At 32.8% G+C, this 16257-nt stretch overlaps 1 protein-coding gene across 5 annotated transcripts in view; it reads left to right on the top strand.

The window, feature by feature from the left end:
* The window catches only part of LOC113510651 (protein ENL-like), a 37039-nt gene extending 22860 nt beyond the window's left edge, over nt 1-14179 (top strand). For 4 of the 5 annotated variants that reach the window (XM_031907175.2, XM_031907174.2, XM_052896327.1 and 1 more), the window contains 2 exons: nt 9408-9594; nt 10010-14179. In XM_031907175.2, the coding sequence (XP_031763035.2) occupies nt 9408-9594; nt 10010-10647 (825 nt within the window). In that variant the 3' untranslated portion in view covers nt 10648-14179. Of the gene's footprint in view, nt 1-5983; nt 6116-9407; nt 9595-10009 lie in introns of those variants that run through there. The other variant, XM_031907173.2, reaches the window with a different exon arrangement.
* The last annotated feature ends 2078 nt before the right edge of the window (nt 14180-16257 follow it).

Below are 16257 nucleotides of genomic sequence, written 5' to 3'. Positions count from 1 at the left end.
GTGGTCACTTGCAAAAGTTTTTCTCAATATTTTTAAGAAATAGTGTTTATCTATCGTGTTGTACAAAATTTTGTTATGTAACCAATTTATCCACACTAAGGAAAGGGAATCCAGTATAGGGATATCATCTTTTTTTTTTAATGCATGATTAATGGAATGGTAACCTCGCCCGCTCTAACGATATACGCTGGCGGGGCACCAGTGAGGGATGATAGGTGAATAATGAAAAAATCAGGTCAGTCAGCCCATTGTGATGAATACACCTGGAACTCAGCACGATGGTTTCCAGGGGGAACCGCGTGGAGGTCGACCTGACAGGGTATATTGCTAGCAATGGGACGGGTAGCCCGCATTACTAACGATCCGGGACATCATCTGTCACACACACAATCTATATTTTTTTTTATTTTGTTTGTAATTTTTTTTCCAAGTTTTATACAATATTGTTTCATCTATGGAGGAAATGTAAGAGGTAAGGAGAATAGAATAACACTAGAGATAATATAAAATGAATTTAACTGTTGTTGATGCAGTGAAGTGCGCTTAGATAAAAAATCTAATATCTTTATTTACTATTTAATGCGAAAGTAAACGTTTAACAATAACATTTGACATAATATTAATTATACTTTATATCGTTCTTTTCCTATTTTAAATTATTCTTTTGAAAAGTGTTTACTTACTTTAAAAATTACTCCCGTGCTACTTTAGCGCCTAATTTAACGCCCCGCGGTGAAGGAATTTTTAGTAATGTGAACTACCAGTCCCATTGCTAGCCTGGAAACCATCGTGCCAAATACCAGGTGTATTCATCACGATGGGCTAACTGACCTGCCTTTTTATTCTCACCTATCATCTTTCTCTGGTGCATGTCCAACGTATCCCGTTAGCGTGGACAATATTACCATACCATTATCATCCATAAAAAAAAATTAACGCCCTTTGACGGACATTTTTTCATAAACAGAAATGGTTTTCCTTATCTCTACTCATCATAGTTTCAAATCTGCATGTTTGGGGGAAAGGGATTGTTAATAATGGAGTTTGACAGCCCCATTACTAGCAATATGCCCTATCAGGTCGAGCTCCACGTGGTTCCCCCTGGAAGCCATCGTGAACAATTCTTGTTAAATTCGTCACGATGGGCTAATTGACCTGCTTCATCCTCACCTATCATCCTTCACTAGTGCCCTGCCAGTGTATACCGATAGCGCAGGTGGGGTTACTATTTCATTATCACCCATAAAAAAAAATCTACATGTCTTGTACTTATAAGTTATAGAATGGCTAAAGCGTTTTTCCGTATGGCTATAGAACGTATCTATTAAAAATTGTTTATTTTTGTAGAGTGATGTGTTTACGCAGATAATAGTCTAAAATTTGTATTCCAATTTTAAAATAAAAAGAAATTGAACATTAATAACTGTGTATGCTATGAAAGTTGACACACGATTCACATGACATAATTTTCTTATCGTCACTTTCTTATCAGTCAATTTAATCTATGTACACGCGCGGTATGATTACCACTAGTGGTATGACAACTATGAATAGTATCTATTTATTATTCTATTGTACCTGATAATACTTAACACACGGGGAAAGGGATTGTTAATAATGGAGACTGAGAATCCCATTGCTAGCAATATACCTAACCAGGTCGACCTCCTCGCGGTTCTCCCTGGAAACTATCATGGTTAATTCCTGATGAATTCATCATGATGGGCTAACTGGCCTGTTTTCATTCTCATCTACCACCCTTCACTGGTGCTCTGTAAGGGTATACCGTTAGCGCAGGCGGGGTTACCATACCATTTTCACCCATAAAAAAAAGGGATTGTTAGTGATATGGTCAAATAGCCCTATTGCTAGCAATATGCCTTATTAGGTCGACCTCCACGTGGTTCCCCCTGGAAACCATCGTGTTTAATTCATGTTGAATTCCTCAGGATGAGCTAACTGACCGGCTTTCATCCTCATGTCTCATCTCTCACTGGTACCCCGCTAGTATATACCGATAGCGCAGGTGGGGTTACCATACCATTATCACCCATTAAAAAAAACCTAATACGTATACACAGCATCGGCCTTAGCTCTAGATCAGGGAAGAGCAGATTGTCTTTTGACGCTCCTTTTGCTCTACCCCAGGGCCGGCACTGCTTATACACTTACAAGTATTATATTTTAAATAATAAGCACCTTAGTTACTATTCTTAATCTATAATGGTATTATACCATTTTACCATAACATTATTTGATATTTATTTATTGTCAATGGTAGAAAAAGAATGCGCTACTGTCTTTAAATCTATGTACGTTATCAATAATACGTACTTCGGGGGGGAAAGGGATTGTTAGTAATGGAGACTGAGAATCCCATTGCTAGCAATATACCCAACCAGGTCGACCTCCTCGCGGTTCTCCCTGGAAACTATCATAGTTAATTCCCAATGAATTCATCATGATGGGCTAACTGACCTGTTTTCATTCTCATCTATCACCCTTCACTGGTGCTCCGCCAGCGTATCCCGTTAGCGCAGGCGGGGTTACCATACCATTTTCACCCATAAAAAAAATACGTACTTCGGTTTGATTTTTTATTTATGTTCTCAATCGACTATGTTTATTTTGCTCCAACCAAAGAGTGCTTGTCGTTTTCAATCTCAGATTTTTTCTACAATATTACTCACCAGTTACATATTATCTATGTAATCGAAAAAGGAAGCATTTAAATGATAACATTATCAAATACAACAAAAAATAACTCGCACAGCTACGATTTTATTTACACAGAGTTATGTTTGATAATGCTCTAAGGATTCTTTGAATATTTTAGTAACATTTGCTTTGCATGATCTGTCGAAGTCTGTTGATATAAATCTATTCAGCACGGCGTGTTATGCAAAGTAAATCCTATTATTATTCGTGTAAGGTGGGCTCCATGTTTTGAAATTAGTACTGTAGGTAGGTATTTGGTTCTATGATACCTAAATAGTGGAAACTTGAATTCGTTTAACAAACAGATATTTTACCATTTTATATCCAATATAAACAAGATAGATGGCACAAAAACAAGTACATACAATTATTTGTTATTATTTTAAAATTATAACTATCATATATAGTAATATTCTTATTAAAAAAATAATTTGTTGCGAAATTTTTTAAATAAATTTATATGTCTATGTACTATAAAATTAAAGATAGATACCTAGATACATTTCAACGTCAATCAACACAACTAATCGAGTTTCAATGGTATTTCTCTTACCCAAAAATTATCTTAATCGAAATTTAAAATAGATGTCGCTTTGGCCTCAGACTCACATTTATTCTTACTAATATAAAATTACGAAAGTGTGTTTGTTTGTTGATACCTCTTGGTACCTTATCATCATATAATAATAATAATAAAAGATGTATTGCACATAAAAATGGTTGACTGGGAGAGAATGCTTTTAGCATTAAGTCCGCCATGTACACATATTTGTACTAATGAATAAATAAATAAATAAAAATACTCATGGGCTTACAGTAATTTCAATTCAAAATTTTGTTCTTTAGAAAATCGAATTTAGTCGCAAAAAAATTTGTGAATGATTATTTCATAGATCATCATACGTAAGGAAATCCTTTGGATTATTATAAGTCTTATGAAAATCAGCTTCAAATCAAGAATTTAAATAGCACTGTCAAATTTAGAATTTCCTTAGAGGACGCTAAAAATATGGGAAACATTACTAATATACTTAATAAAAAACTAATGTGAAATGTGAAAAAGACTCTATTTTCCGCGCTTACCCTCTCACTTGAGCCATTGTGCGTATGTAAAAAATAAAAAAACTATATAGTACATAGATCTCCTACGTAATTCAAGAGAAATTGAAATGAGAGATCTTAATGAAAATATAAAGCTCTGAAAACTGTAGTTTGTTTAGTTTATTTCAATAGAACTTAAGGAAAATATGAACAAACGGAGAATTCTAATTCTACCAGGGGGAGACTTTGTAAAAAAGTCGTCTGCTTGGGCACCTCTGTCCCGTTCCTGTTGCTGCAGTGAAGCAGTTGTGTTTGCATGGCTATGAAATTACAAGGTACAAAGTCATAACACCTTAGTTCTCAGGAATAGCAACGCATGAAGGGTATCATGGGTGGCATAGTATATTCTGTTATATCCATAGTAATGTTCATATCTATACGCGACGGTTACTATTTTTCATCAGGTGGGCCGTCAGTTTGTTTACCATTCTGAATTCCATAAAAAAAAAAGTTAATCCAATCGTAAGATAGTCTACTTGATGTTCAATAATATTCATAAATAAAAAAAATAAAGGAAAGAACAATTAACTGATTGAATGTTTCAATTTGTTACTAACTTAATTTACAAAGTGTTTTTGTGACAATTTCGAGAAAACTCTTAGTAGGTACTTAGTTGCGCTTGTTAATATTCATCTATACCACCCTTACCTAGGGAGACTTTGTACGAAGTCCTCTCGAAAATTTGTATGGAATCAATACGGGAGTTAACCCTGTCATTTGCGAAACGAATTATTACTTCTTCGTGCAATATAGTTACAAAAATTCAAACGAATTGAGAATGTAACTAATATGATCACAAAAAAAAATCAGACGAATTAAGAACCTTCTTTTCGCTTTTAAAATTCATAAAATTTAAAATTCTTAGTCTAAGGTTTAAAATTCTTTTTAAATATCGTTGATTTAAAGCGTCAAAAGTCGTTCACGTGAATTGTTCACAAATTTTCATCTTATTGTTTCCGCTAGAGAAAGTTTGTTTTGTTTTCACTGGAATGACTTCGCTTCTTGTATTTAATTAAAGTTTATAAAGGAACATTTGGATTAATACCCTACATTGTTTACATTACAGAATCTGTTTGTAACCTTACCTTACCTATACATTAAGTTCCACTGAAACTATGTATATGTACTTGTTTGTGACGTTCGGCTGTCTGCAAACAGGTGAAAAAAAAGTTATTTTTTTTAAATACATTATCGGAACGAATGCAATTATTTGGTAGCCGAAGAACCAGATGCTTATGTTATGACGTCAACATAGTGAAATAATTAAGATGGTTACTTAATTCTTTATAGAAATAGATGGGTACTTTTTATTCCATTCACATATCGCCCTCTAATGATTGTAAATTTATGACATAATTATAACACATATAAAACCAATCATCATGTCAGCCATTATCTGTCCATTGCTGAACATAGGCCCCCATAAATTGGGCGTTTCACCAATAGTTGCCACGCTTGGCAGGCGGGTTGGCAACCGCAATTAGACTATGATGATGATTTGAGAGAAACGCTGCTGCCCATCTCTCAACCCTTAAATTCCTTTAATCGCCTCTTATGACGCCTACGGAAAAGGAAGGAGTGGCTCAATTTTATGGTGGGACCGCACGGCGAAAAGAAAAAAAAATACAAACAGATGTTTCATTCATAAATACGAAATAATTGAACTGTGCGGAAATTAAACCTGTAATCAAGCGAAAGCGACGCAGTATGTTGCATTACTTATATCCTCAATCCAATCCGATCCAATGTTTACAATAATTAAGTATACCAAGAATAAAAAAAAAAATTATTTGGTAAATAATATATTAATGTAATAAAATTGAAAATTTGTTTGAACGCACTAATCTCTGGAACTACGAGTCGTATTTGAAAAATTCTTTTCGCATTCGATAGATCATTTTCTGAAGAAGGTTACAGACTATTCAATATTACGATACGAATACGGGCGAAGTCGCGGCATACAGTTACTTACCTACAAAGGTAAACTGAGTCAGTCAACTCTGTAAAATTTGTATTTTGGACAGTCATATTTCTAATCGTGTGAACGAAGTCGTAAATATAAACAAATAGCCAAGAATGCAATTTAAAAGTCATTAGCTAATGAGGTTTTGGCTCTATATAACTTGCATTATTAAAGGCATAATAAGCTAATGGATCAGATAATAGTACCTACGTAGGTACATTATTATTTTTACTCAGTACTTAGTACTAAAATAATATCGAATTCGTTTAGTGTGCATTTAGTGTGGAACCATACAGGACCTAACAGACGAAGTTAAATTACGGCCGAAATATGGTGAGAATATTAATTTTTATTAATTTTTATTAATTTTTATTTACTTATAATGATGTTAAATGTTGCAGCTTTGTCTAGTTAAGATTCTGGCTTGGTTAAAATTCAGTCGGCCATTTTAAAAATGAAGTTATTTTTTTATTTAATTCAGGTCTAGGTGTTCCAACTTCTGTTCCTAAATTATTGTTATCCGATTTGTTATAACGTGGTATATAAAAGTTGGACCGGCCAATTGGTGTGATTGTGTGCATTAGTGTATTTTAAATTATTTTTCAGGCGAGACCTAGTCCCTTAAAAAGGCGCTAAAAGTACTCTTAAACATGTCTTTGCAATTTTTTCTTGTAAATTTTGTATTTTTTTAATAAGTTCACTAATGTAATCTATTGGAGGCAATAATAACGAACATCTATCTATATTTTTGATCTATTATTCTATTCTATTATTAGTCTATGATGTCCCACCGCTAAATATAGGTATCCTCCACCTCCATTTCAAAATTTCTTGTTCTGCGCCACCTCAAACCATAAATTAAATATATTTCTGATATAACAAAAAATAATATCATTACTATTATATTATAATTATTTTATAGGTATATAGCATAACTATGTACCTACTCTATTGTTTAAACTGCATGCATATCACCGAGACAAAGTAATTCAATCCGCCGTCTCATATTTGATTTAGTCCTCTACTTAAGTATGTATTATAAAATACACTTTTATACGCAGGACATAGAGTACCGATAATGCATGCTTCTATATTGTATCATAAACAATTATTTTATCTATAATTTTAATGACATGACGTTATATGATTAAAAAAAATTATGAACGCGATATTGACATCTATTGACAATAAGTGGTTGCTTATCTATCTAGTTGCATAATAATTACCGATTCTACCAAAAGTAGTTGTAATTGTGTTTAAATTCATAAGGAGATACGAATTTCACTTTACTAGGCTGAAAGCGTTTTCATCTAGATATAGGCACATATAAAAACGAAAGTAGGTACCTACTTTCCTTGGAACAATAAGTTCCTAATGCTTATAGTAGATACCGCAAAACCCACGTTTTCTGTAATTCTGATTTCTTTATATTGACTTTATTTGAGAAATCACGTCATGGTTTGTTTATATATGTATTTTATCTTTTATCTATGGACGCATCAATAAAGAAGCAGCAGTCTTTTTTACTTAAATTCGTTTAAAACTTTGTTCGTAATTTAGGAACCGATCCAAACTTTACTATGAACCCAAGCGCTAATTCTATTCTCTTTTTGATTAGTAGTTAAACTGTGTCTAAATATGAATCAATAGCTATTTGGTTATCTTTATCTTACTTTGAAGAAGGTGATTTTCAATTCGTCTGATTTTTTTGCAATTATGTTAACCTATTCTAGCTATTGAAATGTTTTGTCGTTTCCCTTTTGGTTAAATTTCATCCAGTTAGAAAGAAAGTGACAAAATAACAGTAATAAGTAACAGTTAATAAAGATTTGTAAAAGTTTTTATGAATAAGAGGTTATTATGTTACAATTTAAAAAACAGCAAACAAACATTAACACTCTATTTGCTGCTTGACAAAAAGTAATTTTTAATTTAAACTAATTAAGATGGGTAAAGTTTTTTGAACAGAGGTGAAATTTGTTTACGTTATGTCGTTTACATAAAGTATATTTATTCCTTGGCGCTCCCTAATTGTGTGATGATTGAAACTGCCGTTTTCTTTGCGGAACAAAAAACTGCTTGGTACGAATGTAAGGTATTTACAAAATTTTGTTTTTATTAGTATTTGTGTGTCCATGAAAGTCTTTTTTTCAACTCACTTTAAAAATGGAGATTGTCAATTCGTTTGCATTTTTTTTATTTTCTAATAATTCTTAAAATGATTTTTTTTATCTGAAAGCACATACCTTCAAATTGGTCTTATGAAAATTTCATCAAAATCGGTTCAGCAATTTGGTTTTTGGCAAAAACTAATGGACGACAACGACTTTGGCTTAAATTAAATTAAAATTAACTATTTTGTCAGGATTGAAGTCACTGTTTTTTGTTTTGCGGAACAAAACCTATTGTTACAAATAACAATACGTGCTTTCGATTGCCGTACTACACTTTCTGTCAGCGTGGTCCCAAATGGCCAGTTCCATAGCCGAAAAGTGTAAGGGTAGGATGCTATATTTTTTTTTATACCACTGCATGTGGAGGTACAGGTGTACAGGTGGCAAATAAGCATACGGCCCACCTGATGGTAAGCGGTTACCGTCGCCTATGTACGCCTGCAATACCAGAGGTATTACGCGCGCGTTGCCGACCCTGAAGAAACCTCTTTACCCCCCCTTTGAAGAACCCTAGGGAGCTCATTACATAACCTGAGTGTTCGTGGGAGAAAACATCTCTGAAACCGCTATAATTGACTATAGACGTAAATTTTTTGATTGACACAGTATTCAGTATGTGCTCATAAAATAGACTGGCAAAAGTGACTGCAATCGGATTTACTCGTATCTTACTTTTTTTCTACTAAATTTAACATGTTGTTACCTTGTACTACTATTTTATTAACTTGTTCACTGTCAAGGTCAGTTGGGTAGGTATCAGCACAAATTTGACGTAACCTCACGGTCTGTTTCTACAGGCTGTATGTATCAACTATCGCCTATCTATTTATTTGTACATGATTAAGCAAAAATGTATATATATATGTACAAAGTACATTTAATAATATTAAATTATCAAAAAACATATTCCAATATAATTAATGAGTGATTTTTCATTTTATTATAATATAATAATTATAAATGCGAAAATGACTATGGATTGATGAATAGATGTTTTTTTTATGGGTGATAATGGAATGATAACCCCGCTCGCACTATCCGTATACACCGGCGGGGCACCAGTGAGATGATAGGTGAGGATAAAGCAGGTCAGTTAGCCCATCGTGACGAATTCAACCAAAATTGTTTACGATGGTTTCTAGGGGGACCACATGGTTCCATGTGGAACCATGTGGAGGTCGAACTAATAAGGTATAATGCTAGCAATGGGGCTGTCAAACTCCATTGCTAACAATCCCTTTCCCCCCGAATAGGATAGTATATATACTAATTTTTGCGGGTGAAAACGCGAGATATAGCTAGTATTTTAAAAATGTTAGAAACATACTAAATAATAGCGTTATCAATTTGCAATTGGTGAATAACCGTTTAAACTTAAAACTTAAACATTTTTCGACCAATTAAATTATTTCTAGTGTTAAACATCATGTGTATTTTTATGTTTTCAACAGATGTGCGTACGCATATGGCTAGAAGTTGGACACGCTTGTGAACCAAGACACTCTGCACTCGGTCGAGCTCTGGCACTCGACTGGCGCCTGTGGGTTCGTGGGATCAGCGGCCATGATATCAGCTCATTCGTGCACAAAGTTGTCTTCTACCTCCATCCTCCTAGTGCATTCGTCTATCCTAAAAGAGGCAAGTATTTACCGTGTCTTATAAGATTAGTTTATTTGTCCACAAAATTAAAGATAAATTTGTCGTGCCTTCTGATATATTCCATAAGAAAACAGGTTATGTAAGTAGCACCTAATTCAGCATGCAATCTGGTCGAAGCGTCTGTCGCGACGTAGCCTAAAATGTTCGGTCTATTTCATACTTAACAAGCTATCCAGATGAACGCTGGCTGATCAGCGTTAAAACTAGTTTCTTAAAAATATTAATGAGTAGGTAAGTTATTTTCCTTAGTGTCACGGTTTTATCATTAAACAAGCTCATTATCGTTATCTCTCACATTAAGAACCGTTGCGATTATTTATCTCTGTGTAATAAGTAACTGCGAATATAATTTATGTTTATATATTGTTTATAATTTAAACTTTATTTTATACAGTACGCCAAGAGCCGCCGTACGAAATCCAAGAATCCGGTTGCTCCTCTATAGACGTACCAATACACGTGTACCTGAAATGCAATAACGAGCCAAAGATAATTCGCCTGAGGTATAGTCTGGTGATAGAGAACAATACTAAGAGTAGTTCGGAATCCACGTGCATATACTACGACTTTGAAAACCCATCGGAACAGCTGTGGAAGGCCCTAATGAAAGGAGGCGGGGAGATCATCGCTCGCGCCGGCAACATGACCCGGGGGAGCAAACTTGTCGTTCTATCTGACAACGGCGACGACAAGTTGCAAACAAGCATAAAAAAGAAGAAATACAAGTTCGTGGAGCCTGTGCGTTGTAAACACGGATCAAAAAAGAAGGCCAAACCGTATGTAGCCGACGAGGTATGCACGAAATGTGGTGATTCTGTCCAAGAAGATTTAAAAAAACAACTACGTTCGGTGTCTATGGCCGAAGATGAGATAACTCGCGTATCAGAGTTGTACCTTTCCTACAAAGTTTATGAGAAGTCAGTGGAAGCTCTGACGTTGCCGCCATTATCCGACCCAATATATAAAGTGCCGGAGTTGCCGCTGTCCCTGCGGGAAGCTCTTAAATGCGCTCCTATCGAGAACGCGATCTAATGCAGTGGTTGCGTCTCGTTACAAATAAACATTTAAGTGTTTCGAATTGATTTTAAAAGTGAAAATTGAAAAAGAATTGTGATATTTAAAAGTGCCATGAGAGACTTACAGCCATTATTTATAGGTTTATTAAATTAAATTTTTATTATCGCCAAATGAAACGGTGTGTTAATATTTTTATAGACCTATTTACGCTAATGTCTACAGTTGAAGAAGTTCATGTTAAATATTTTTTATTTATTAATTAGTGTGAATAAATACAAGTGCTGTGAGAAAGATCTCAAAAGTATTTTTAGAATATTTTATGCGTTGATACGAATTACATAATTTAGGCATGTACAATATGTTCATTTTCATGTATACAATATTAAAGTAATCATTACAATGTGAAGCAAATGTTAGAGCAGGTGCTAAGGACAAAATACAATATTATAATACTTAGCTGCTCATTTACTTATTATATTAATTATAAAAAGCAAATATCATTGCCGGTGAGTACATACGTAGGTACCTTATCAATGTGATTAATGTGCTAAGTATAATATATAGGTATATAATGAGTAGATAGTTAGGTTATAATCTTAGCTAGACATTTTTACAGTGTTAGTACCTACGAGTAAAAAAATTACTTAATAAATAGGTTGTGAAGTTTAATGTCCAATATTTAGTAATTGGATAATAATTTATTGTCAAAAAATAGTAAATACACATAATAAATGTAAAACAACTTGAATGTAATACCATTTAGAAATAACTGATATAGCTAGTCTATTTTTTTTTAACTTTATTAAATAATTAAGTATAGTTTAAAGCTCTTGTTAAAAAATCAATATATAGTCATTAATTAGTGCTAAAGTGATCAATTATTAATAATATATCGATTAAATATAAGTATGTGAAGTGTTTGTTTATTTTTATTAGTATTAACAGTACATATGCTTGTGATAAAACAATTGATGTTATATTACATACACTATGTAAGATATGTAGTGTCAGTTATAAAAAATATAAATTATAAATGTAAAAGTGAGTTTGTTTGTTACATTATAGCGCCTTAATGGCTTACTATGAAATTTCATATACATGTATTATATAGTAAAAGCTAGTATGTTTCTAATAATGTGACAGTTCGCACTGAGAAGCAGTACATATCAATACAGAGTTAAGCTCTAATTATAGCATTACAAAATAAGAAAAACGAATTAGGAGCGTTCATAATTACGCAAATGTAACAACGTCGCAATTATCAGCCAATTTTCAAAAACAATTTAACAATTTTTCAAGTTTCTAACTGATTATTTTTTAAATATAGTTATTTATCAACGAGCTAAAATATTAAATATTGATCTTATTTGCTAAAAAGTTATGTTACTGAAAATTTGGGCTTTGATGATAAAAATTTATTTGAAAAATTCCGAAGTAAAATGTGAGTAGGTGTAAAGTTTTTAGTGGTTGATTTATATGCAACGTGTTCAATGACTACCATTTTATTTCGCTAGCACAGCATTTTTTTTTTAAATAAATCAAAAACAATGAATTCATTGGCACGTTACTGTACTTCGGTAAGCTGAACCATAAACGCTGTTAATTCTATTTCTATCTATCCTTTCTCTTACCGTTTATACCCTACTTAGATTGTAATAATAATAAAATACCTATTATGTACCTACACTCAATCCAGTGTTTCTAATAATTAAACACAGAAGCGATCATTTATTATAATTATTAATGTAATGTTAAACATCCATAAAGTGCAGCATATACCTAGATAAAACTAATTTATAGAGAATCTAAATAGATCATGTAATGTCTATGGTACCTAATTAGGTAAATGAAAAATAAGCATCAGTTATTATGGTCTTATCTTCTTTATGAAAAGATATACCATCTTATAAAAAATAATGACAATCTTTTGTAAGTTATGCATTATTTATTACCTACTAAATAAATTTAAACTTAGTAACTTTTTAAAATAATACGATCAAATGTATGTATGTTAAACAAATGATATCTTTCATTTACCAACTCACATGTTGTATTGTTGTAAACATCAATATTTCTATCATAGTGCCTAAATTAGGTATCAATAACTACCTGTAATAATATTTAGAAATGTTTCCATTACACTCCTATTGTTTTTTAGTTTAGGTAAATACAATGTCATAGCAATAAGAAAATTAAAATATATAAAAGAAATGCCCTATTTGAAAGTAAATTCAGTAGATCAGAATGTCAAGTTTATAGATATTTGTAATAAATTAAACACTACTGTAGAAGCACTTATTTACTTATGTTGTTTATCTTAGACCTATATGGAGAGTACATATATACATATTTGGTTGATATTAATAATATATAATATATATTTTGATAATATTTAGTGTTAATTAAATCATTGTGTGCAATCTCGAACTCATTCCTTAAGTTTCATTAGAATTACTTAGACAATTGTATTTTGAGACCGAACAAGTTCAATAATTCTCATAATGAAGACCATTAAATGTTTTAGTTAGGAAAAATTATAATGTATTGTAAATAGTTACTTAAGGGCTTTTTTATCTGTGATTTTAGAAAGAGGACATATACGAGTTACCGAATACGATGTCATGTAACTAATGATTCTAACGTGTTCGTGTAATGTGTTTATGTACGTAATATGTTCCCATACTGCAATGATAACATTTTAATGTTAATAATAAATATTTAGTTATATTATAGGTACCTAATAGTTTTTAATGAATTCTTTTCAATCATAAGTTATCTCCGAACGTATTTAAATTAGACAATTGACCTAAGCAGATAATTGTGACAGGGTTCTAATACAGACGTGGTATATACTTTTTGGATAGAACTTCTTTTCGTGGGTTTAAGGGCGCTCATCGACAAGAGTATTTCAACATAGAAACAGGGCATTACATCAGTAAATACGTTTAGACATATTAGAGTCTAACTGAACAAAACAGACGTTACATTACATGAGCCTCTGGTGAATACAAATCCTAATAAAATAGGTAATTCCCCGTAGTGTGATTCCACAAATGTGACTGTTAAATTTCCTATTCGTCCAATAACTACTTGAAAGATACTAGATTATATTACATAATTCTCATATGAATATAGTCTTAGATAATATAAATTGTTCTGTGATTTATGTCTACGTGTCGTGTTGGTTTTAGATATTTTATGTCCACTGACAATGATATTATTATTGTCTATTGAGAGATCATAATATATTTACTTTTTTTTTTTATAAAATGCGTCAAGGTACAACAAGGTATTGTGTGGAATAATTGTGTGGAATAGTTTATAATACGAGTAAAATATAATATAAATGGCTCAATTATTATAATTATTATTACCGTGTACTTTTAACAGATTGATATACGTTAGGTAGGTACCTAACAAAATGTTTTTTAAGTCCCAAAAGGGGTCCTAAAATTAGGATTCGCTCATTTGCTGTTATTAGTCACATTCTAGGTACCTAATGTGCGAATTGTTATTTTGTTAAACAATAAATTTATTTAATAATGTCCATTTATTTTGTACATCAGCGTCTGTTGTTCCTTACTATCCTTTTTAATATTATAAATATGAAAGTAAGTTTGTTTGTTTGTTACTTCTACTACTACATACACGTGCTATAATGAATGGGGAAATTTTTATCCCGGTCAATGAATATATCCCGGCCACACGGACGAAGTCACCAATTTATCACGAGGGAGACCTTGTACAAGTCTTTTGCTTGGACACCTCTGTCCCATTCGTGTTTCTATGGTGAAACAGTAGTGTTTGCATAGCTGTGTTTCGGGTTGAAGGGTGGGATATGGCAGTGAATTTACAGGGTACAGTGGAATAACACCTGAGTCCTCAGGAATGGCAACGTATGGGGGGTATCATGGGCGAAACAGTATACTCTGTTATGTCCATGGTACTGCTCATGTCTATAGGCGACGATTATCACTTTACATCAGTTAGGCCGTCAGATTGTTTGCCATTCTAAGTTGTATACAAAAAAGTCTTAGTTAAAATCATAAATAAGTATAATGTAATTTTTCTATAATTAGGTATAAGAATAGAATAGAATTTTATTGCTGTGTACATATAGCAGTAAACATTACTTTGGATTTAACATCAGTACCGACAGTTTTTTTTTTGATGGGTGAAAATGGTATGGTAACCCCGCCCGCGCTAACGGGATACGCTGGCGGAGCACCAGTGAAGGGTGATAGATGAGAATGAGAACAGGTCAGTTAGCCCACCATGATGAATTCATCAGGAATTAACCATGATAGTTTCCAGGGGGAACCGCGAGGAGGTCGACCTGGTTGGGTATATTGCTAGCAATGGGATTCTCAGTCTACACTACTAACAATCCCTTTCCCCCCAACAGCACCGACAGTTATATCTTATCAAGCATATAACAATTTTAGTAATTAGCAATTATATAATTATTAAAACATTTCATCACTCTTTAATATTAAAAATTAAAATAGATATGAAATATTTGGCAAAATATAAACTATAAATTTTTGGTTTATCATAAAATACAAAATTAGAATTAGATACCTATATTCGTCAAAAATTTCGACATCTCTCATGCCGGGTCCGAAGATCCGATATCTGTAAGTATATATATTCGGCCCTTCTTTTGGATATAGGCTCCTTTTTTGGATCTTGTCGCTCTTTCTTGGATCTCGTTGTATCCGAGCGCCGTTTTTGCGTGTCCTTTCCTACCTAATACATAGACACCTAAGTAGAAACACAAAAATAAAAATTAACTTTCGTGAAATCGATCTTTTTAACATCGATTTGTGTATAGATTGATCTAGAGAGTGATTTCCTATGTTAACAAACATAGCGGGAGCATTTCGCAAACAATTGCTAGATTTTTCTATATCACTGAGGTGGCAAATAAGCATACAGCCCACCTGATGGAAAGTAGTTATGGTAGTCTCTAATAATGCCTGCAATACCAGGAGCATTACGCGCGCGTTGCCAACCCTAATGAAATCTTTTTACCCCTTTTTTGAAGAACTCCATGTTGTAGTCTTTTGGAAAAATTTCGACAGCGAACTCTCTCCTTAACTTAAGCTTTTGTGGGAGACAACATCTCTGATACTGCGCTGTACGCGACCACCTAGGCTTTTAGGTATGGGGGTGCATTTCATGTCGATAGTTAGCTTGTACGATGGTAGATAGTGGCTGTGGGCATCATATTGAATAATTTCTCTGAGCACAGTTTGTTGTATGAATGGTAGAACAAACAAAGTTAAGCGTAATCTCTCCTAAGACTTAAAGGTTTCTTTTTAATAGGTGATTAGTGGGTAAGTAGTGATTGATTATTTATAGCAAAATGTGCATATCCCTATTTATACTGGATCTGAGTTAATTTGGAACAGAAGCGGGGTGAATAGGGAAAAAGGACTAAGATTATTAAATTATAATTGCTTAATATAATTGTATGTATACACAATATTTAAACAAACTTTATTTAACAATAAATATTGAATGATTTTTAGATAATTCACTGAGTTATGTGGAATTAAGTTTTCAATAACATCGTGGAAAAAATTTTGCTGTCAAATATATGATCTGTAATTTTTTTTTTTT

Source organism: Galleria mellonella, unplaced genomic scaffold (assembly GCF_026898425.1).
Source record: "Galleria mellonella isolate WM207_F2 unplaced genomic scaffold, CSIRO_AGI_GalMel_v1 utg32, whole genome shotgun sequence".
In the NCBI taxonomy this organism is placed as follows: Eukaryota; Metazoa; Arthropoda; class Insecta; order Lepidoptera; family Pyralidae; genus Galleria; species Galleria mellonella.
Note: the sequence above shows the minus strand (reverse complement) of the source record. Positions and strands in the feature narration are given on the sequence as shown.